This window comes from Protomyctophum bolini, assembly GCF_963924005.1.
Source record: "Protomyctophum bolini genome assembly, chromosome: 2".
Lineage (NCBI taxonomy): Eukaryota > Metazoa > Chordata > Actinopteri > Myctophiformes > Myctophidae > Protomyctophum > Protomyctophum bolini.
In genome coordinates, this window is record NC_137863.1 from 7,159,394 (window position 1) to 7,182,026 (window position 22,633).

At 42.8% G+C, this 22,633-nt stretch overlaps 1 protein-coding gene across 1 annotated transcript in view; it reads right to left on the reverse strand.

Annotated features, from left to right (window-relative positions):
- loxl2a (lysyl oxidase-like 2a) overlaps positions 1 to 22,166 on the reverse strand; it is a 41,223-nt gene extending 19,057 nt beyond the window's left edge. Inside the window, exons 1-4 of the mRNA XM_080788773.1 lie at positions 21,952 to 22,166; positions 19,575 to 19,887; positions 13,827 to 14,002; positions 1,499 to 1,707 (exon numbers count right to left, since the gene is read on the reverse strand). Of these exons, the coding sequence (XP_080644899.1) occupies positions 1,499 to 1,707; positions 13,827 to 14,002; positions 19,575 to 19,857 (668 nt within the window). The 5' untranslated portion in view covers positions 19,858 to 19,887; positions 21,952 to 22,166. The remainder of the gene's footprint in view (positions 1 to 1,498; positions 1,708 to 13,826; positions 14,003 to 19,574; positions 19,888 to 21,951) is intronic.
- Between the last annotated feature and the right edge of the window lie 467 nt (positions 22,167 to 22,633).

The following is a 22,633-nucleotide window of genomic DNA, read 5'->3' on the forward strand; positions in this document are numbered from 1 at the left end:
CGAAAATAAAGCATTTTAATACATTTTTAATACATGTTTCCAGGTCCAACATAAAGCACATGTTTATATGACCATTATGACTCATCTACTAATTATGCAAAGATATTCGGAGAACCTTTTAGACCACTGTACTAACGAGACATGGCCAAAGCATTTCCGGAACCGGGGGTCCCCAGCCAAAAAGGTGGAGAACCCCTGATCTAGTGAACCAACAACAGGGTACAGTTAACTAAACAGTGTGCCAAGAACACTAGTACAGTAAATGCTACAAAATTACTAAGATAGCAGGTAGATATCAAACATTAATCTTTCTAAATAACACTTCCCAAAGTGCTCTGTGTTGACGGTGTGCTGGGAGAAAAAACAGGCGTGTTCCGATATGTTTTACATTGGCAAGTGGAGAATTACCAGAGCAGAGCCTTGGTAGCGAGCGCTCAACAAACAGAACGCATTGAGAAGGGTTATGTCAGATGTCCTCACAAGAGAACAATAGGATTCAGGTAAAAGTTTGTCCTTGTCTTTACAATCAAGAATTTAAAATATCAGATATGGACAGGGAAATCTGTAGTACTTGGACAATAAATTCTCTATTTGAAAACTGAAAAGACAAACCAACTACTACAAACATATTTTTCTGGAAGTCCTCTTTTCTACCAAAGACTTCTGTCAGAGAATAGTTGAGAATTGCTTGTGTGGTTATGTAGTCATTATGCAACTGTTTCCACTCCCTGCATGCAAGTTGATGAAAACAAATCATATACAATTATATTTTTATACACTGCTAGGTTTAGTTGGAAAACTGTCTTTTGTGATGGTGCATAATATTATGACAGCTGAGAAGAAGTGTAACACAGGGTACCGGTACTTAATTTTCTTAGGGACATAACAACAGATAAAGCCAAGAACTGCTGTCTGACATCTTGTTTGCCATACTGCATCGCTCACTCTCTGCGACATCCCTACAGCAATGGCTGGACTTAGTTCAAGAATCTCTATGACTGTGTATGACCTAAGACTGTTTAGTCTCAGAGACAAGTTGAAGATGGATGTAGGATGGGTTACAGCTACGACAAACAAACCCTGTTATGTAATTCAGCTACTTGCATCAGGCTGGCCCGATAAACCGATCCTCTTGAACTAGACAGATGTTTGAGTGTTTGTGTTACACCAATATGTCAAGCATTCTTATTTGACATCAACATAAATGTTTTTGTCACGCATGGCTTCAATTTAAAAGTATATATTATGCCTGAATATAGAATTACTCCTAAATAGGTACAAACGTAGAATGCAAAACAGCGTTTTGCATTGAGTGCAGTTCACACTGTGTTGAGCGCAGTTCACACCAACCATTATAAACTATAACTAGTTTTGAAAATAATAACTCAATTGGATAGCAGAGTCCACACCACAACCACAATGAAGACAATAGTGAACAATATAGTGTGAAAAGCCCTTTGAGCTTATAGTTAATCAATAATAATACAAAAATACTCACTTGTAGCCACGATTATTGAATCTCTTCTCCCCAGGGAATCCATACATGCCACAGATGACCCGGCTGTTCATGGAGCTCCAGTCCTGATCACAGATTTGTCTCCACTTTCCTCCGTCTTTCACCTCGACGAAGCCCTCAGTGATAGGAACTCTTTTCCTCTGAGAGTAGGTGGCTCTGATTCTCACCTCCTCCACCTGGACATTCATACTCTGTGGAATAGATCACGGGAGATGGTTTTTATCAGCATGCGCCTGGATTTCAACATGACTTTAGTTCCATTAATTCTGCTGGAACTTGCCGTACATCACTTGAAGTGAAGGCTTTGCCCTTTTCGGTGTTATTTTACTATAGAATAAATGAAACGCCACGACATTCGTCGTCCATCGATCTTGGATTTTTGCTGTCTCTTTAAATGACAGTAGAAATAGTGAAAGTCATGTGCATTGCATTGACGTGTGTGGGAGTACATAATAGTGTAATAGGAGTCTTTTCTTTTCTTTTAGAATACTGAGAACACGGCACTGTTGGTGGGCTACACTAAACAGGTCACAGCAAACTCAGAACATGTCTGAAAGGGATTTTGTTCTTCTTTAGGTCCTTGAGGTTAAGGACGTGCTCACACACAAGTTACTGTACAGCAGCACAGGTGAACCTGATCACCATGATATACTGTATCACCGCTGCCCTTTCCACCTCTGGAACAACCAGTAAAAACAACAACTACAGCACAAGCAGCAAACTGCTAGTGTGGCAAGGTCCACAAGACAGTGCTAAAACATTAACAACAATAATACTGGATATGAAAAAGTTACAAAGAAGAAGAAAAAAAAAAGAGATACTAATAAGGAATGAGATAAAGTTTACAATTTAATAACACATCAATGGCAGTCTGTATGTGTGTGAAGGTATAGATATTGGCTAAAAACATCTCATGATGTATGGCAAATTGTGCAGATCGATCTATATAATAACATATATCAAAACATATTCTATGCTTTCAAACTGTATTGCCGTGGGATCTTGTAGGTCAGATTGAATGTCTGGAATTCTCTTCCATTTCTGTCGCCCTCAGCTCAGAGTTTTATCCAGGGAAGTGAGGCCCAACAGGGGCTTGGTTGAGAACATCCATCATTCACTACTGGCAACACAGGCTTTCTCTGAAATCCTTATATGCAGTGTTGCCGTGTGTGCTTATTATAAGTCACTTTGGGCTTCTTTTCCTGTAAATTTGCGCGTAAACATTGGTGGTTGCGGGTTGCGTTCTTTTCTAAAGTGTAGTTGCATATTTGGGGCGGGCATGCTTCCATTTTTTTTTATTACTATTTAACCCACAAAATAATGTATTTGTCCATAACCACCACCTGAAAATGTTTTGTGCCAGTACTAGCTTTGTGTACATCGTCTATTTCCAAATGGCCGATTCTACAAGCTCACGAAACGTTGCGGTTTAAAGTGCTCATGTGACCTACAGGCCTAGTCGCTTCTTTTGGACTTGTTTTCCTAGACCTGGTTGTGTATTTCTTTCACAAAATATGTCAGCACTGCTACTGAGCAGTGTTTCCTAAACAAGGAGTCAGGATCCATTTTGGGTCACAGATCCATTTGCATGGGTCGTGACTCGTTTCCGAAATCTTCACTAACTTTGTAAAATATATAGTGTGAGTGCGTGTGAGAAATGAACTGGAAGAGTAGGAAAAAAGTCCCGCACACTGTCTTCACTTACAGAATTTCATTTAACAAAATAAATCTTTACAAGACAATAGAAACATATAAATAAAATCTCAAATATTCAAAGAATTTCAAAAATAGTGAAAGTAGCAGCTTTGCAAGCTCAGTTACAACAAGATATTATATATTTTTCTTTTTTGTGAAATTGTTGGAATAGGGCTTTAGTGAGAGTCGGCCATGTCAGCCCTGAAGAAAAAAAGGATAGTCATTCTGTATTTTAAAATAGGCCAGAGGGTTCATTCATAATGTATTATTAAGTCTGAGTTCCCGGACGGGGAGACGCCAAATGTATCTTTTGGGTCTAGAGCTGAACATGTTTGGGAACCGCCCTGTGTTCAGTTAGAGGACACTCTTTTAGTAAAACTGGCAAAGAAGGATATAATGTAGGATGCATATTGCATAATACTGTACTTATTTGGAAATGAAAAGGGGGGGCTTATGTAAAGCATGAAAGGAATCTAGGGACACTTGCTTAAACAACACCATGAACCATTAACCCCCTGCGTTAGGGGGAATTAAAAGATTGATTTGAAAACAATATATGTACAATCCATAAAATTCGAATTGTCCACAAATGGCTAATGGTACTGTTTACAACAAGCAAAGACAAAAGCTATAGTAAGCGGTTAGGGTTCTATTTGTGGAAGTGTGTCAGCGGGAGGTCCACACAACCTGCTGTATAAAGGGCTGTAAAGACAACTGGTCAATCTAGGGTCACGTACAGTAAACCCCATCTGTCCTGAAACCCCCAGAGAGGAGGCATGGTAACCTTTGACCACTAATGTTTTATGTGACAAGCATCTCCCCAAGAACTGCCATTGTTCATTCCATAGAGCCAATGGACTGCTCTGGGCTGGGCATCGGCCGTCATTGGAAGGACCAATGAGAGCCAATGCTTTGAACCAGTGGTTCCCAAACTGGGGAACCACTGGTGTCTATAGGGACCGCCATGGGGTCCTTGAGAGAGTTCCAGGGGGTCCACAGCTAAATGAACGTTTGGAACGGTTCCACTGTAGCTACAATCTCAGAGTTAAATTAACATTGATTTTAGAATATAAATTTGGGTCTCAGAGAAAGAAAATGCCATTAAATGGGGGTCCGTAGGGTAGACTAATGCATGTCAAACTGGGGGTCCTTGAAATGAAAATGGTTGAGAATCACTGCTATAGAGCCATACAATTATTCTCTAATGGGGGGTCCCTGGCATATATTTTTCAAATGGGTGGCTTAATAAATGTCAATTTGGGGGTCCTTGGCATGCAAAAGTTTGAACAACTTTGTGCAGTGAAAAAGGCTGATCTCAGCACTTTCGCAAAACAGCCAGCCTTATACTGTACCACTCAAGAAAGCCAAGACTCATATATATCCCAGATATTATACCGAGCCATTCTAATGACGGTGGTTTCCTGAGATGCCGTCAGCCTGCGGGAATGTTCAGGGCCTCAGGCACACTCAACACTAGAGAATGTGACGGCAGAGAAAACGTGAGCGAGTCAGACTGCATGTGTCAACACTGACCCCAGTCTTCCTGCTGACCACCGTGACTGCCATGGGAGGGTGGAGGGGGTGTGTGTGGGGGGGAGGGTGGTGAAACTGCTCTTTCATTAAATGAATCCTGTTGGTCATGGTATGACAGAATGTTTTCCATCAGTGTGATGGTGGTGCACTTGAGTATAGAGGACAAGGTGCTCTTCATGACCGTGGGCCTTTGAAAAGGTTCTGAGGGTTAATTATACACATCAACGAGATGTACTAAAAAAGTGAATGTGTTAATTGGCACGTATAATTATCTTGGGCTAATCAAATTAACAGAATAAATTAACAATGAAGAACATTACTTTATAACTGTAAATGAAGACAAAGCCTGATGTAAACCAGGTTGTAATGAGATTAAAAAAAAGCAATGACAATATGTAAAATTGAAAAGTAAGAAGGTAAAGATTGTGTGTGCATGCGTGCGTGCATGCGTGCATGCGTGTGTGCGTGCATGCTTGCGTGCGTTGGCCAGACAGAGGGCTTTGAGGTGAAACTGAAGTGGCGTTACAAGCGTTTGATTTGGCCTGGAAGTTCCAAGAGGAAACCAGCTAACGGATGTCTATAGAGTGGCAGCAGACCCTCAGATGGGATGTGTTGAAACATTTCCCCCACAGAACCCAGACACGCAGACATAACATCAGCATAGTCCCGTTTACCCATTTCAATAACCAACCCCTTTTTTGGAAAGAAATGCAAGATATTCCAAACCACAATGCAAAGAAGTCACAGCAATGACCACTTCTATATCATTTCGATAAGTATAACTTATCAGAGATGAGTCATGCTGGTTGAGACATACTTTAGAGTTTAGACTAAACAATGTGTAGTCTATGTGTTGATTTAACTCTCACCATTCTTAAATGAACTCCTGAGGATTGTATTGTATCATACAGCATGTAAGATAGATGCATTTAGGCCTAGCTGTCCAGGCACTTAGACTTTAGGCTCCAATGCAGCCTGACAGTGTCGTGGGTTCGAGTCCCGATCCCAACGACCGTTGCTGCGTATCACTCCCCGTCTCTCTATAACTATTTACTATTCTCTATACTGTATACTGTGTACTGTAGTGTACAATAAAGGCAGAAAAAGCCAAAATAATATCTTTAAGATAATGGAACCGAACAGAGATGTCCCAGTCGAACTCTCTGGCCCCCAAAATTCAAAGAAGATTGGTGTAGCTCAGACGATGTTATGCAACGTTTCCATCTGTAAGATTGATGTGAATCTGTACATTCATGTAATCCCTCCTCTTAGTGCCCTGTCCACTCGTAAGAGTTCTATGATAGCATTCCTTACTGATATACTGCATGCTGGGGCCTCTTTCACATAATACAAATGTTCCTTTGAATAGAAGCCCAAATATGTATCTCACTTGCCAAAAGGAAAAACCCTACAAAAATGTACCGTAATGTATTTATCCAGTAGTAAGTCCCTTAAAAAGTGAGAGTCAAGCAACCAATTACTGAACTATTTCCTTCTGGAAACAACTGTTTTCTTGACTGTGCTTCGTCTCAATAGAGAGGTGTGTGATACGGTCTAGCCAGGCCAGGGTCTGACTAATGCCAAAGCCACTGCATTTGTCTTTCAACCGGCCGCTTCACGTTCTGCTACACGTGCGTGCAGCCCTCCTCCTGTCCTGTAGTAAGAAATGAGGGAAGTCGATGGTAGCCACGCCATATGGGCGGGAAGTACAGAAGCAGGGAAAGAACCACGGGTCCTTCAAATGACTTTCACAGCTGTCCCCATAGCCCCCACTTTAAGCAGCAGACAAGTGTTTGTATAGGTGTGTGTGTGTGTGTGTGTGTGTGTGTGTGTGTGTGTGTGTGTGTGTGTGTGTGTGTGTGTGTGTGTGCGCGAGTGCGTGCGTGCGCATGCGTGTGTGCGCGTGGGAGAAACAGTCAGATGGACAGACAGACAGACAGACAGACAGACGAGGGAGAGATAACTAGGCATACAGACAGAGAATGAGAGAGAGAGAGGGCTGATGTGTGTTATATCCATTGCAGTGTAGCTCATGATAAAGAAGAGAAGAGGAAGCCAACAGCTCTTTAACACACTCACACAAACACATGCATGCACGCACAGATGCACACAAACACATGTCCGCACTCACACGTGCACACACAGGCCACGCACTCACATACACACATGCATGCTCGCATCCACAAACACAAATCTTGTATCTATACTGTATGCATTAGCCCTCAAGTAGAGTAATCCATTTACAATGCCAGCTATAAACGTGCTAGATGTTCTTGGGCCTTGTGCAGGAGAGCTGAGAACACGGTGGGACCCAGCTGTTGAACATGTGCTTGGAACTTGGTACTGTGCTTTTCAGGATTCTTCTGGAGCCATTCTCTGCTTGTCTGAGAGGGAGAACAACCCCAGCTGTACAGTCTGACATGCATCGACCTATCCTCCTCTCGATCACTTGCCTCCTCACAAGCCTCTTGCTAACCTCCTGAAAACCAAACTTGGCTCGGGTTTCCCTTTGTTAAAAACAGCAGAGCATGCGAAAGAACTGACATGTTTGAAAACGGACACCATTTAGCCCTGGTGGAGAAATGCAGCCTTTATGTCCTGTTTAGCTGTGTGGAGAGTCAAAACAGCTCTTACTCGTTGCATTTTGTTATTACAACTGGTTGCAGACGTCGTTGTGTTGATTTCAGACAAGCGTTTTTTTTGCAGGAAGCGACACTTGGTCATTATAAAAGGGACCGAGGGGCACATCCAGCTGCTTCTGCTGCTGGTGCTAGTAATTTATCCTCCTTAAATGCTGTAAAAGTATCTCACATCCCATCGTTCCTTTGACATCATCACCTCAGGTGGAAGACCTCAGCGCTGAGCAACTCGCCTAGACCTGTCCTCTGTCTATGGCAGTAACTGTACATTAGCTTCTGGCATGCAGCATCAATGACCTGAACTTGGTCACCTTTTCCATTTGTCTTCATATTCTGCACGCTGTATAAACAATATAGTCTTCAGAAACAAGACAAGATTAGACAAGCCCTCCGGCACCCGCATGCTCAAAACCTTTAGAGTTCATATTATTAAATCATTATGTCATGCCAACTGACTTAGGAATCCGAATGAAAACAAGACCGCAAGGACTTCTTTGATGCTATCCTCTTAGACCAAGTGTTTGACTGTATAGTTGCATACTCTGTTGCTGTTTGCATTGTTTGCAAGTGTTCAATCAATCAAAAACTAGGACAAGAAGAGGAAATCTGCTATGATTTCCATCTCACTTAGCCATAATCCTATAATTCACATCAAATGACAACTGTCAGCCTCTAACAAACACCACTTGGAACTAATGTCTGTTCCTTCCAGTTCAACAATTATGCTTAATTTATACTTGATGTCAGCGTCTTTGTCGCTCACTATAAATAGCAGATCTACAAGCTTTTTAAATCGGATATGTTTGGCGCACGACACAGTTGTATTGCAGAGTATAAATCAGGCTTCAGGAGCCAGAACATGAGTTCATTGAGATTGATAACACGTGTGGCATGCCATTCCCATCAACACCGGGCGACCTGACATTTGTGTGAGTGAGCCGAGTCATCCCTGAACAGATGACAAATAATAAACAAAGCGCTCTGGCATCTCAGTGTTTGCTTCTGCAAAGAAACATACCCGCCCCTGGCTGGGCCCTATACCCCCTGTTCGTCAATGACTTCATTTGTTTATTCATTGTGTTAGCTACGGTCCAAGAGAGACGATATAAGCAACTGTGGCTGCAACAGGAACATAAAATCCTCTGTGTTCATTTAACTCTAACATTGTACAAACAAATGGATAAATAACACAGAGGATTTTAGCACTCGTATACTCTGCAGACACTGTATACTCTATCCAAATACATTCCAGATTTGCTGTGCTCAAATAATCAATGGAATCTGAACATTAATTAGAATGACACAGTTTGACACTTGCTGAAAAGTGTTCAGTTAAAGAGTGGATTGGACAACTGGTTTGCGACACAGAATGTCAAAAGACATACTATACAGTAGCACACATCTCCTGGTCTCACTGAAGAATGACACAAGACAAAGACATAGCACATGTCTCTAGACGAGCTCACAGGAGATTGAGACTAAAGATGGATATCACTTACTGGAAAAAGACGTAGGAAGGTTAGAGGTTAACAGACGTGTCAGAATCTGTCAGAATCTGGTTTCTAGAGTTAAGCCAGAGGAATGATAGGCTCTTCAGTAAATCACGAGTGAGATAGAAGAAGCCATGCAGATACAGTACAGTACAGTATCATGGCTTAATGTGGTTCTGTTCCCAGGATAATTGCATTTTTTAACAGGAATTTGATACAGTTTCGACTCTTTCCACTCTGAGATTATCAACTCGCATGAGCATCCAGCAACTGTTTTCAATATGGCCTACCATTACATTTTGTGACCAAAGCTGAATTTAATAATAATTACAGTTTCGAGTTCTAATATGACCTCATGTTCACATGTTCTCGTAATATTCTCCTGCTCGGCCCCCACAAGAGCAACATGCTTCAACAGCTTAGCTATTTAGCTAAATTAACCCATTCTGAACGGGATTGGTGTTAAGCATCATGTTATGCTTTAGCTATTGAAAAATAGCAGATCTACAAGCTCATAGCGCGCCACCGAGTGGCGCACTACGAGCTTGTAGGTCTGCTATTTTTGAAAAATCGAAGAACGACTGACATTTTTTAGAATCTGCTCTCAGGTCAGAATGGGTTAATCAGACCAGTGTGTGTCCAGTGGAAACCTCGTATGAATCTGATCTCAGGTCAGAATGGGTTAAAAATAATTTAGGAGAAAGCGGAAATACCAAATGCTTGTCTCTTATTAGTTGGAACTGTTTGTAATATTTTGACATGGTTATGGGTGTAACCGTCCCAGACCAGCTGCACAGAATGCCAATTCATGGTGTGAATAAACAGAATGCAGGAACACATGCATGCAGGCGGGGCTAGTGTTCATTGCTGACGTCACATCAAGGATCTTTCACCATTCCTCTCCACTGCAACTTCAAAGGCCAACGGTGGTCCAAGGAAATATTTACAGGGTGGGGGTCTGAACTCCAATAACACCCTGGAGGAGACGCTAAAGTCAACAGGACAAATAGTCAACAAGAGGCCACACTGCTTACAAAAATACATTATAGACTGGCCACTTCAAAAACATAAGGTTGGAACTTGTTGTGAATTTTTGTTCGGCAAAGTGTGCATTTCAATTTACTGCAAAGAGACTTAGAGGGATTTTTCCTGTTTCTCCTTCCTTTCCCTAGCCTCATAATAGTCCAAGAAAAACACAGACACTGTGCTGGCCATCACACACACAGACACAACCAACTACAGCCCAGCATGGACAAACAACTACAGCAGTCAAACAATTACATGAATGAATTTAATAATGCAGACGGAACATGTGTTGGATCCATTCATTGCAGTGGTCGAGTAATCAGATTAGTTACAGTATGTATACTTTCAGCAATGTAACATTTCTAATATCGGCGAGTTCCGTAGGCAGTGCAGAAGTCCCATTAATGACGGTAATGCACACCCTCGAGTGTAATATTGTGACTATACAACAGTCACCCTTAAAAAAAACCCCACATCAACTCAATTTCATTATAACTAAGATATTCGATAAAACAAAACATAATTTAATGACGGATGTCTAGAAAATCTCTAGCCTGGCCTGGGCCAGCTTAGCGGTACAGGCACCGTGGCTGGTAATCCAGCATGACAGTGTATCGTGGGTTCGAGTCCCGATCCCGACGAACTTTGCTGTGTGTCTTCCCGCCATCTCTCTCCCTGTTTCCTATCAAGCTACTGTATATCTATCAATGAAGGCAAAAAAGCCCCCCAAATAAATATATAAAAAAAAGAAAATCGCTAGCCTAGACACCTTCTCTGGGAGATCAGTATCAGGTGCATATCTTTGGTCCAGCCGGCCACGTATGTCAGACTGTTAGTACGTCTGCCCCCGAGAGCATGTTTTGATTAGGTGTTCCATCATGCTCGTTTAAGCACTGCTTAACGGCTGTTTCAATTAAAATTGCAGTTTTTTGCCAAATATTTGGGGGCAATATCCTCACGGATATGGTTTTATTATCTGGTTGGTTCTATCGGTCAGAGGCAGTGGTTTTCGATTATCTCTTACTGGCATACAGGTCAGAAGGAATTCCCTCCTCCCTTTCTCCCCTCATGTCTGCACACCCACGCACACTTTCCATCCGGCAAAGTCACCCAGACAGGATGGTATTCCCCCTCTCTCGCTCTCTCTTTGTGTGTGTGTGTGTGTGTGTGTGTGTGTGTGTGTGTATGTGTGCGTGTGTGTCTGAAGAGAGAGCATGCCACAGTTACATCATTTGTTCCGTTCCTTTCAGTGGGGTCTGAGGACATGTTTTTGTTTGTATTCTGTGCGCTTGTACTGAGCTGTGTGTGTGTGTGTGTGTGTGTGTGTGTGTGTGTGTGTGTGTGTCTGTGTGGCTGCGTGCGTGCGTGCGTGCGTGCGTGCGTGCGTGCGTGCGTGCGTGCGTGCGTGCGTGTAGATTTCCCAGACAGCAGAGTGGGGGTCTAGTGTGAGTGAGGATAGACTAGCAGAGACCTGGCAAAGTCATTATGGTCCATTTGGCGGCGAGGTCATTCCCGCTGACTCTTCTATCATTTCACTGGGTTCCTGTGGACAAATATGACCACTGCATGGAAACATTGAGACTCTGCCCACCTAGGAGATCCGTACCCTGCTATGACATCACCGTGTCTTGACAGCGTTCTGTAATGGGAAGTGCCCCCTAATCTTTTCACCATGTGCTCTTAAAATTCTTTACCCTAACCCTGAGGAGTCTATGAGACATGCAAGTCTGGTGTAACGGCCATTAGGTCCTTATCTGAGATAACATATCGTACATATCCAGTAATATTCACTGGAACTTACTGTAGTCCTGGAAGTCAACTTGAGTTGACTTGAGACACGTGATACATTCTCACTTCAACACACACCCTCTTTAACAAAGCATCCATTTAAGTTGTTAAATGCATTTGCTCACTATCCCACTCCAACTATGCTGCTGCTCCATTGCTCAGATTGCAACGATTATACTGCTACAGTTATTTCTGCTGCTCACCATTCTTGCCTTTCATCACCTGCACCTCTAGTCCTCCACCCCAACATCCACCTGTTGATGCTGATTCTAGATTTCACCTGGGAACAATCTTACTAGAGCCACTCTCTGATCTCATTGTCCAAGCTTTATATGGTTTGTACTTGCAGGAAGTGACAAACCTAGAGTCTAGACAGCAAAATAGACTCGGCCTTGTCTGACTGAAATACACCTTAAATAATGAGTCAGGACTATTGGATATTTACTGTAAGCACCAGTCTTACATTGGTTTTGATTTCAGGACATGATTCATCATTTTAGGAAGATGATTCATAACAAATGGAGGGATGTATTTTTCAATAAATATGTTCTTATTCATGGTTTCCAGGCAGCTAGTCACACCACACAAACATCTAGTTCTCTCCTGTCCTCCTAGGACATACAGTTGGAAGGACTTGCTCCTTGCTTCTACAAATAAATATTTGTAGGTATTTAAGTGACATTCTACCACAGGTCGTTTCGAGGAAGCAATCTGATTGGTTGAAACAGCCTTCTAGCCGTGGGTTAAACCAGCACTGTTCACCACCTAATCAAAACAAAGAATTTAGCTGCTCTGTTCTCCCAGAGCGCTAGCAAACTCGGGACATTTGTGGTCGTAGTGACTACATCTGTCATTAAAAAAAAAAATTCTTTCAGCGATTTTCTTAGTTTTAAGGGTAACTGTGGTAGAATTGCAATATTACACTCGAGGGTGTAATATTGCTTAATTATACCAGCCATCTTTGTTTATAGTAAACTCAGAGTGTGTCTGTTATTAAGAAACCTCTCCCCTCCCTTCCTCTCGCTCTTTAAAATATCACTCTCTCATTCTCTCTTTTTTCACTTTTTTCTCTTACATTCTTCCCCTCTCTCTCTCTCTCTCTCTCTCTCTGTCACAGCCCTGGCCACAGTCTGTGCCACACCCACTTATCCACTGCCCTGATGACTACCTGGGCCCACCTGTGTGTCTCACCTCACCTGCTCCCTAATGAACCTAGTCTATATAGTTATATAGCCCTTGATGCTCTCATGTGGTTGTTGGTTTATCAGTTTGCTCTGCCTTGTGTATTCATTTATTCTTGCCTTGTAAGGTGTACCTGATTTCTACTTTTGCCAAGTAAAGACTTTAAGTGTATTCCTTGTGTCTGTGAGTTCTGCATTTTGGATCCTAATTACCTCTCTCTCTCTCTCTCTCTCTCTCTCTCTCTCTCTCTCAGGGAATATGTAACACATTTTACTCTGTCTTTGTGTTCGCAAATGCAACTATGCACTATCTTGATTAAAAAGGTCAACAACTGGAGGGGTCAAAATGTACTTTGAGCAGGGCTGCAGGCAGTGGAGATACGATCTGCTCACCGCTTTCCAGAGCGTAATGAGACTGACAAGCAGCAAATAACTCTCCATTGATGTCAATGAAGGGCATAAGCTTCTAATGCACGTCAAAGACCACAAAAGCGTAGCCTAGCTGGGCCACTACTGGGGAATAGCGGTCTGGGCACCTGACAGCGTGTCGCGGTTTCGAATCCCGATCCCGACGACCTTTGCTGCGTGTCACTCCCCATCTCTCTCTCTCCCTCCATTTCCTGTCAGTCTATACTGTCCTAGAAATAAAGGCATAAAAGCCCAAAAACGAAAATCTTAAAAAAAAAAGACCAGAAAAGACACTGCAGTGCTAACAAGAATCTTAGGCCTGTTCTTCTTTGTTTACCTCTTTTGTTAAATTGAACATCTGTTCAGTTGGTGTGCATCAATATGTGTTTATGCTTGTACATATTGCATATGTACAGTCATATGTACAGTCACGCATGCAACCCAAACAGTGTATACAGTACACACGTGTACATATATTAATTAATTACTGAATCTTACTTAATTAATTACTTTAATTAATTAATTAATTAATTACTCCATGAGATATTACCTCCACACTGTTGTCCATGGTTCTGATGAATTTGTAACCAGGAATGCGTTTCTGGTTGCACACCACCCCGACGTCTTCAGAGTGTTTGCAGTCACTCACACCAAGGCCATTGGACTCACACTCTGCCAGACTCTTCTCTGTGCCCCTGCAGTGGAGATTGTCCAGCCAGATACGACCTGGAAGGGACAGAAAGAAGTAAAGACATGAATGAATTATACATGCCGTTTTTCAGGATATCATGGTATTGAGGTGGGAAAAACAAACCAGATTGTTTCTATGTATTTTTGGTTTGCTATGCTCCATTTGCATGTATTTTGTTATTTTCTACCAATCCGCTGCTCTACGAAATGTTCCTATTTACCTGCTGGACTATATGCTACTAGAAGCCAGTGAGATGCATGTGTTGCTATTGGCAACAAGCCCTGATCGAGAGACCCCGCCCACAGCTCACCTGGCTGATGGAGTGATGGGCAATCACAATGTTTGGGCCACCTGGAGAGTTTGACTCTGTCAGAGAGACAGACAGGCTACTGGAGAAGCAAGAGGAATATTTCCCAAATCTTGCCATATTTCCTTTCTGGAATACTTTCCTGAATATTGGATTCTACCATTGGATTTAGAGACCTTCTTTCTATTTTTGGAGTTTGGATTTTCGATTGAGGACGGACTTTGCGGAACAGTGTAAAGGTAAGAGGAGACCACTACACAGCATTGACTGGGTTCCATTTGGATAAAACATTTTGGCCATTTAAGTTTAGTTTTAGCTATAAGATATTCTATGACATTGTATATTCCATAGCACACTTTTAATTTATTTCAGCTACTCTGTAATATTTTTGTAGTAATGCACAAAGACCACTTTAAACATACCAGAGATGTGCATTTGTTTTTTCTAAATTGACCAGGCGGACCAATTAATTGACTAATTGCCTAATTAATGGCAATTAATCATTTTCTTTCAAGCATCCCCTACTATACCCTGGAAGTATTGGAACAACTTTCCACTGAGCTATGCATGGCCACACAGGATCAAAGATCGCAAACATATGCCAACACAAAATACTACGTTATGTTAGAATACCTCATACTAAAACACAAGTCCTGTGTCACACCCCATTGACATCTATTTGAGTATTTCTATTGAAGCCGTGATCCTAGAGACAGGAGACCAACTCACATGGAGACTTCACCACATCCTGTCAACGTTCTTTCACCCCTAACCTGAAGGTGTTCACTCGTTCAGTACATCATGTGCAGCCCAGCTGGCTGTAATGAGTCAGCCATGAGGGGGAGACCTCATAACTGTGAGCATGGAAACCACCAAATGGACTTCTCCGCGGTGCAGACGGTCTGAACATGTTGTTGTTTGAGAACAACCTGCTCATACCGACAACGTGACTTCATCTCATAGAGTACACTTCGTTACACATGTAGGCAGCAAGCCTCAAGCCATGATGATAGCTTCATTTGGAACGTTGGTTCCCAAAGTGGGGTCCGGGGACCCCTAGGGGTCCTTGAGGGAGTTCCAGGGGGTCCCCAGCTAAATGATAGTTTGGAACCAAATGGACCCTTATGGGTCTGTAACTCAGAGTGTACAAATGGAACCAAATGGACCCTAATGGGTCCATATGGTTTGTACACTCTCAGAGTCAAATTAACATTGATTTTACAATATAAATTGAGGTCTCAGAGATAAATGCCATTAAACAATAATAATGAATAAATGGGAGTCCGTAGCCTGTTGCATATCAAACTGGGGGGTCCTTGAAATGAAAATAGTTGAAAGTCACTGCTAGAGCTGTAAAAGTCTTCTCTTATGGGGGTCCCTGGCATATCTTTTCTAATGGGGGTCCGCAGGCTAATGAGGGTCATTTTGGGGGTCCTTGACATGAAAAAGTTTGGGAACCACTGATTTGGAAGATTCACATAACGGCTCTGGCACTGAAACATAACAGAGTTTCTGAGTGCCAGTGAACATTTTATTGTACAGCTATGTCCAAACAAATATCAAACATTGCCAGGTATGATAAAAACTGAATTGCTCTGTTAAAGCTATCATTTGCAAGGCCTATGGGAACGTAATTTCGCAAGCCAGTGAAAAGAGCAGCGAGTATTTACAGGGATTTATAAGACTACCACGTAGCCATGGCTCAGAATCTCACCACACTGGACAGAGCTTAATGCTACTCAACTAGGGTTAAGCTGGGAGATCTGAATAAAATAGATCATTGTTTAATAAATAAATAACATGGTCATGAGTTTATAAGAAACACCAAAACCTCATTTGACCAAACCATATTATGGTTGAATATTCGTGAAGTTACAGTTACAGAATCACGACTCTTCCTGTAAACATTATTTCAATATCGGTTGTAGTCTAAAACTGAGTAGCCTCTGACCCAAGACCTTTTCAAACTGGGATCATACATGAGAACCGTGGGAAGAACTACTGTTTTGACCCATTCAAATGTAGAAAACACTTCAGCTAGTGTGTTTATATGCCTTAAATTACAATGGTTCTTTTCATTCGTCAAGGCTGAATTCATGATTGCAGGAAATGGAAAACCCTCTTGTTCAAACCGCAGTTATCAGCATGCATCAGCGTCAGCAACAAGGACTTGGACTCGAATAAAAAATGGTTTCCAACCATGTGCAACATTTCTGTAAATCTGGGTCTCCCACAAGCCCAAACTAAAATGTACTCAAGAACAAAATGGAGATTTTCTGCTCGATCCCTATTGTCACGCAGGCTCAAGTAAGGCTACTTTACTGTACAATTTGCCATACATAGAAAAATGCAAAAGTGGAAGCTATTGGAAGCCGAGTCCAATAATGGCCTTTGTTTGGACAAGCCAGTTCAGAGACTGGGGAAGCCAGTTCAGAGACAGGTCACCATGCTCTACCATCTTCCCCACATACAAATGTTTGTTCCCCACATACAAATGTTTGCTTGTATGATGAGTATGTATTTTGGTCTAGGTGGAACTTCTATTCTGGTTTATTTGCTTTTTGTGTTTGGTATAGTTTGCTGACCTTTTAACCTCTCCTACAACCTCCAGGTCCCTCAGGTCAGTTGACATGAGGGTACTACTGTAGCTGTCCCAAGAACTAAACTCAGGCTCGCAGGGGTGCCTGAGTTCAGCCTTTGCTGCTGCAGCCTATAGCCTACTGTGCAACTGTGCCACAGAATTCCCCTCCCTATCAGATCTTATCCCTCTATGTCCAGGCTCAAGACTATATTTATTTTACCAGTAAGACGCCTGAGGTCGCGTGCACGCATCCGCCTGAGTGACAGCAGACTGCTGGGTTAGTGCTGGCGCTTTGGAATGGGGAGTCAGATCAACATATCCGCCTGGGTGACAGCAGACTGCTGGGTTGAGCGCTGGTGCTTTGGCATGGGGGGTAAAATGTAAAGCTTTGGGCCTGTTGAGAACTCTAGTTTTCGCCGGCTGCCGGGCGCAGCTGCACTAATGACTTTGGGGCAGGCCCGTCTAGAGCTTAAATGGACAGGTATCAATCAGATGGGGAAGGATCAACATATGGAATGTCAGAACAGGTCCATATGGAGATCTAAGGGTTTGAGGTTTGAGACCATATATGGGGACATTTCCGTATATTGGCTTAGTAATATTAATATCCCTGATGTCATAGTGATGTCACAAGACCTGGGCACAATATATGGGGGCTTTCCCCATGTATGGGGATGATGATGTCATAGTTATGTCACGAGACCTGGGCACATTATATAGGGGCTTTCCTCATGTATGGCGATTTTGACGAAAAACGCCCCATGTATGGGGATTTATGAGTGACGAAAAGCGCACAATTCCATAGTTAACTGCGACCTTCGGTCGCAATAACAGGACCTGGTGAGACGTAGGAGGGGCCTGGACAGGAGTCAACCCACAGAGCCTTCCATGCGCCAGACTGGTCTCCCTACCAGTCCCGACAGAGTAGTTCAGGAGCGGAGCATTGTGTGGCTCTGGTCTTTCTCTAGTGGGTCTGATCGAGGGTAGCTACTGGTCTTTCTCTAGTGGGTCTGATCGAGGGTAGCTACTGGTCTTTCTCTAGTGGGTCTGATCGAGGGTAGCTACTGGTCTTTCTCTAGAGGGTCTGATCGAGGGTAGCTACTGGGACGTAAGTCGGGACTTGATCAGCCCGGCTGGGTCACCTGAGTGAGGGGTATGATGTTCACGAGACCCGAAACCCTGATGACCTCAGGATACATTACTGAGGAAATATGTCCCAGGTGCATCCATGCAATGTATTTTCCTTCTTATATATAACAGATGCCTCTGAGTTAACTTGTATTGTTGTTTATATCTATTGTTTTGAAAAGCATTTTGGTCAACATGAGTTATTATTTCATATTATATACAGTAATAATACATGCCATGCATTATTGCAGTGTATAATAATCCCATGTTTACTGGGATGTTGGCTGTTCCCCATGCATTACATCATGGATGTGATGTCTCAGATGGTTAGAGACTGTTCTCATCCGTACGGAAACAAACAGCTAAGCATCCCACAGACATGTGGGATGCTTCGCTGTGGTTAACTCAGTAGGAAAACATGTGTCTTTAATGAGAGATAATAAATGAATGACAACTTTCATCTGACTCATTCTTTTACCCTTCCACCACCAGCAACTATCATATTTAGATAGTTTGGTAACTAAATTGTCACTTTACAGTTATGAAGGAATTCATATAAGACAAAAAGAGGGGAGACGATGTCTACACGTGTCTGGCTTACACCCCTTTTTTCCAGTCCGTCCCCCTCGTGCTCAACTGCACAGATTGGTGTGTCTCAGTTGTTCTTTAATGTGGAAACCACCAGTGCTTGAGGGGATTAGCAATCGCACTGGGTAAACGTGTGCTGAATTCAAGGATTTCCATGGAACATATGAAACTGTCTGAGGAGATATACTGCTGTTGAATGTGTGTGGTGGACTGCCTGGCTGCAGGCTAGCTGGCTGAGATCAACAGTTTTTAGACTGGAGACCGTGTAATGCATACAGACCCATACAAGCCCCAGGTCTTTGAGCTGACAATCGGAATAAACTAGATCCCTTTTTAAAAGGTTTCATGTCGTCACAGTAATGACCCATGTCATCTTTTGAGGAAAATGATTTGCAGCATTTTTGTATATATATTGTCATATTTTATTTATTTGGTATTGTCATAATCGTATATATGGGTGGAATGGTTAATACATGTCATTTGGTTCAGTTTGTTCTGTTTTTCGTTTTACTTGAAAATATGACATATTAAGAAGGTAACAATGTTTGATTAGATGGATAGATTTCAACTTGGCTTTGTGTGTTTATGTCTATTCCACCCCTGTGCCATGCCTCAATTCAAGTCAGCGGAAAAATAGATTACTATGATGTCATGTACTTGATAGCGGGTGCTCACTTTACTGGCTTTCAGAAATTACATCATGTAGCAGCCAAGTCTATGGACTTTTAATGTTTGTCTTTAAACAGGACTCCACTCATGACGTCATGTGGCAGCCACAGTGTTCACCCCTCACTTCACACAAGTGAAGCATTTGAAACAAGACAACATCCTCATCATTTTCCATTCCATCCATCCATTAAGATCATTAATTGCTAAAAAAGATCTCGTAAACAAACAAAGTTGTCAAAAGGTTAGACTGTTCGGGACAGGAGTGATATTGCTTACTACCTGAAACTGACTATAGAGTGGCATTCATATAACGCATTCTGCATGGTTCTCTTACCTGCTCCTTTTCCATATTTGGCTGAAGGCGACCATGACGCTGCATCCAGAAAGCCCAGCTCCCTGCATGCCACTTGGGCAGCGTAGAGTGAAAAGTCGTCGTCACACACCGTCCCCCACTCGCCATTATAGTACAACTCCAAACGACCCTCGTAGTGTTTGCGCTTCTCCCCCGCCAACCGTAGCTGGATTACAGGCGTGCTGGAGTCTGACTGGCCATGGCACAGACCCCACATGGACAGCAAGGTGGACAAGAGACACTGGATAACGGTCGGGTACAGCATGATGGCACAGGATTTAACAGACACAGTTTCCTATAGAGAGATAAAGACCAAGAGGGTAGGGAGATTAGTACATGATATGGTCTGCATAAATTCTATTGCACCTTGTTTAACGAAAAGCTTTACAATGTTGTGTACAATGTGTCTGAGTAGCTCAGTCGGTAGAGCTCTCGCTTTTGGGACCACAAGTTCATGGATTCGATCCCGGGCACCGCCAACTCAGCATATGAGTGGCAAGGCTTGGGTGTAGCTTGGGTGTGGCCAGATGTGCGGGAAGTACTGGGACCTGATAGTATAGGTGTGGTGCTCCACCTCAGCAATCCATCTCCCAGGGGTCTAGCACATTGTAACGGGGACAGACTCCTGTGTGTTACAGGCTGATACCGACAATAAGCCACTCCCTATACGTTTACAATGTGCATTACATTCACCCATTCACTGGAGGCTGGAGGCAACCACGCAAGGCAGTTCATAGGGAGCAGGAGTTTTAATGTCTTGCTCAGACAAGGACACTTCGACACAAAGCTTGGAGGAGCCAGCCAGGGATCGAACTGGGAACCTTCTGGCTCCCATGGCCTTCCCCGCCCTTCCCTATCCAGATTCATATATGAAATCTGTATTAAATAGGCTTTGAAAGTGAAATATTTTCAGATATTATTAGGCAATATGCAGACATACAGCAGTTTGTGGTCATTGGGTAGTTTAGTCCGCAATTTAAGCATAGGAGAATTTTCAATACAAAGTCACTTTTTCAGCCCAGCAACTGTGTAGTTTGGCCATCCAAAGAACATCCCCTGCCTCCCACCTCAAGAACCACAAACTAATGAACAGAATTTGTCCTACATGGAGCCAAGAGCAACAAAAAGTAGTTTTCACTGTTAAAGACAGACAGACGCAGAGGGATGGGAGATTGGGAGTCTGTACTCTGGTCATGCTGAGGGTTGGTTAAGGGGGCTTTACTGTGGCATTTATTCTTTACTGTATCTCTGACAGCCTATAATAAGAGTAACTGTAGGCTCATGCATGCAGGTCCACTGCTCCTGCAGGCTGAGCTGCTATCTGTGCTGTTCATCCGCAGGCTGTGCGCCGCAGATTCAGAGGGAATGTGGTGGGCTCCAGTCTGCCTAGATATTTCATGGCAGACCATGAAAGTGTCAAAGGAGTTGGGGAACCAAAAGAAGGGAACACTCCTGGAGGGAAGGAACGCAATGAAAGGAAGATGTGAATATGGGGGAGGTGAGGGGAGGGGGTGTAGGCTATGTATTAAACTAAGCAGATGTTTGGGGGGAGCAGCAGGGTTTCGTCATGGTGACGGCCAAACAAACTGCTGAGGTGACAGATTTGAAGCATATAGAAATCTCCTGGATTAAATAAATGATCAACAAGTGAAGTAGGCTATGTTCAATCGAACTCTTGCTCCATTGAAATGTCTGACATGTTTCCTTTCTCTGAATGGAGAATGTACAGCTGTGCTACTCAATGAAATATGGTATTACATATGATCTCTAGTAACAGCAGAGAAACAAAAAAACTCAACAATTTTAAGTGTGAAGTTGAATTCATGGACAGTCCATATCACAACAATCTCCTCTGGATATATAGCCCGTGATTTACGTTATTAATTAATTAAGGCCCGTCATTTCACATCATACAGTTATATTATTGTTCCACATCCCTCCAACCCAGCGAGGCTTCCTCTCAGATGAGGTAATAGGCCTACATGTTGCAATTAATGTTGGTCACGCAGCGCTCTGAAGAATTCAGAGGAGATACAGAACGTCTGATAAATGGTTAAGAATAAAGATTACCTGCAGTTGTGTGCAGTAGCCTAAATGCAATGTAACACGTTGGTAGCCTGTAGAACATTGTATTAATGATGGCCACCGGCTGGGCCAGGGCGGTATGTAAATCTAGTTATTATTAAATGTAGAAAATCATTTCAAAATCATAATTTGAAACATTCTAGCTGCTAGAATATGTCTCTGTTTAAACTATTATGCAGCATATATAGTTTTACTTTCCAAGAAGTGCACTGCAGTGCACAGTAAAACGGAGTGTACACAGTAGCCACTTCTAATTGTAAAAAGGCACACTTACTCTGACCGCGGGACGCACTCCAATAAGCAGACGTCGGGCTGTTGACTTGTTGAACTCAGCTGGGCAATGTCCTGTGAGTAGCAGTCCTTCGTCCTGCCTTTATTTGAGATGCTTGCCTTGCCTGTCCTCCCTCTTATGGTCCAGTCATCTTACTGTAAGAGCAGAGAGGGGTTCCTCGAAGTTCCCGTCCCACTGCGCGCATCACTGACACACCAATCAGCAGCGTTCTCAGCATCCTATACACCCGCCCCCAATTGAGTCTTGACCAATTTTGGCCAGAACGGCTAAAAAGCACAGAAGACTAGAAGGGAAGAAAGGTTTTCAGAAGTGATTTCTAGGAAAAAGCTAATACTTTGGCTCTTCAAAAGTCTTCATATTGTGCGCGCGCGCGCGTGTGTGTGTGTGTGTGTGTGTGTGCGCGCGCGTGCGTGTGCGCGCGTGTGCGTAGGCTGGGTGTATGTATGCCTTGGCTTTAGTTTAGGCGCCTAGGGTGACCGTTCAGATCCAAATTCCAAAGTGTTCACTCAACCATAGGCCTAATATATTGCGTATAATTTTGTTAAACCCCAGGACAGGACGGGTTAGAATTTAGAAATAATTAAGTTATTAGGGCCTACATATTGATGTCATATTCAACCATATGCCTAATAATATTGCGTATCATTTTGTTTTTGTTATAAAC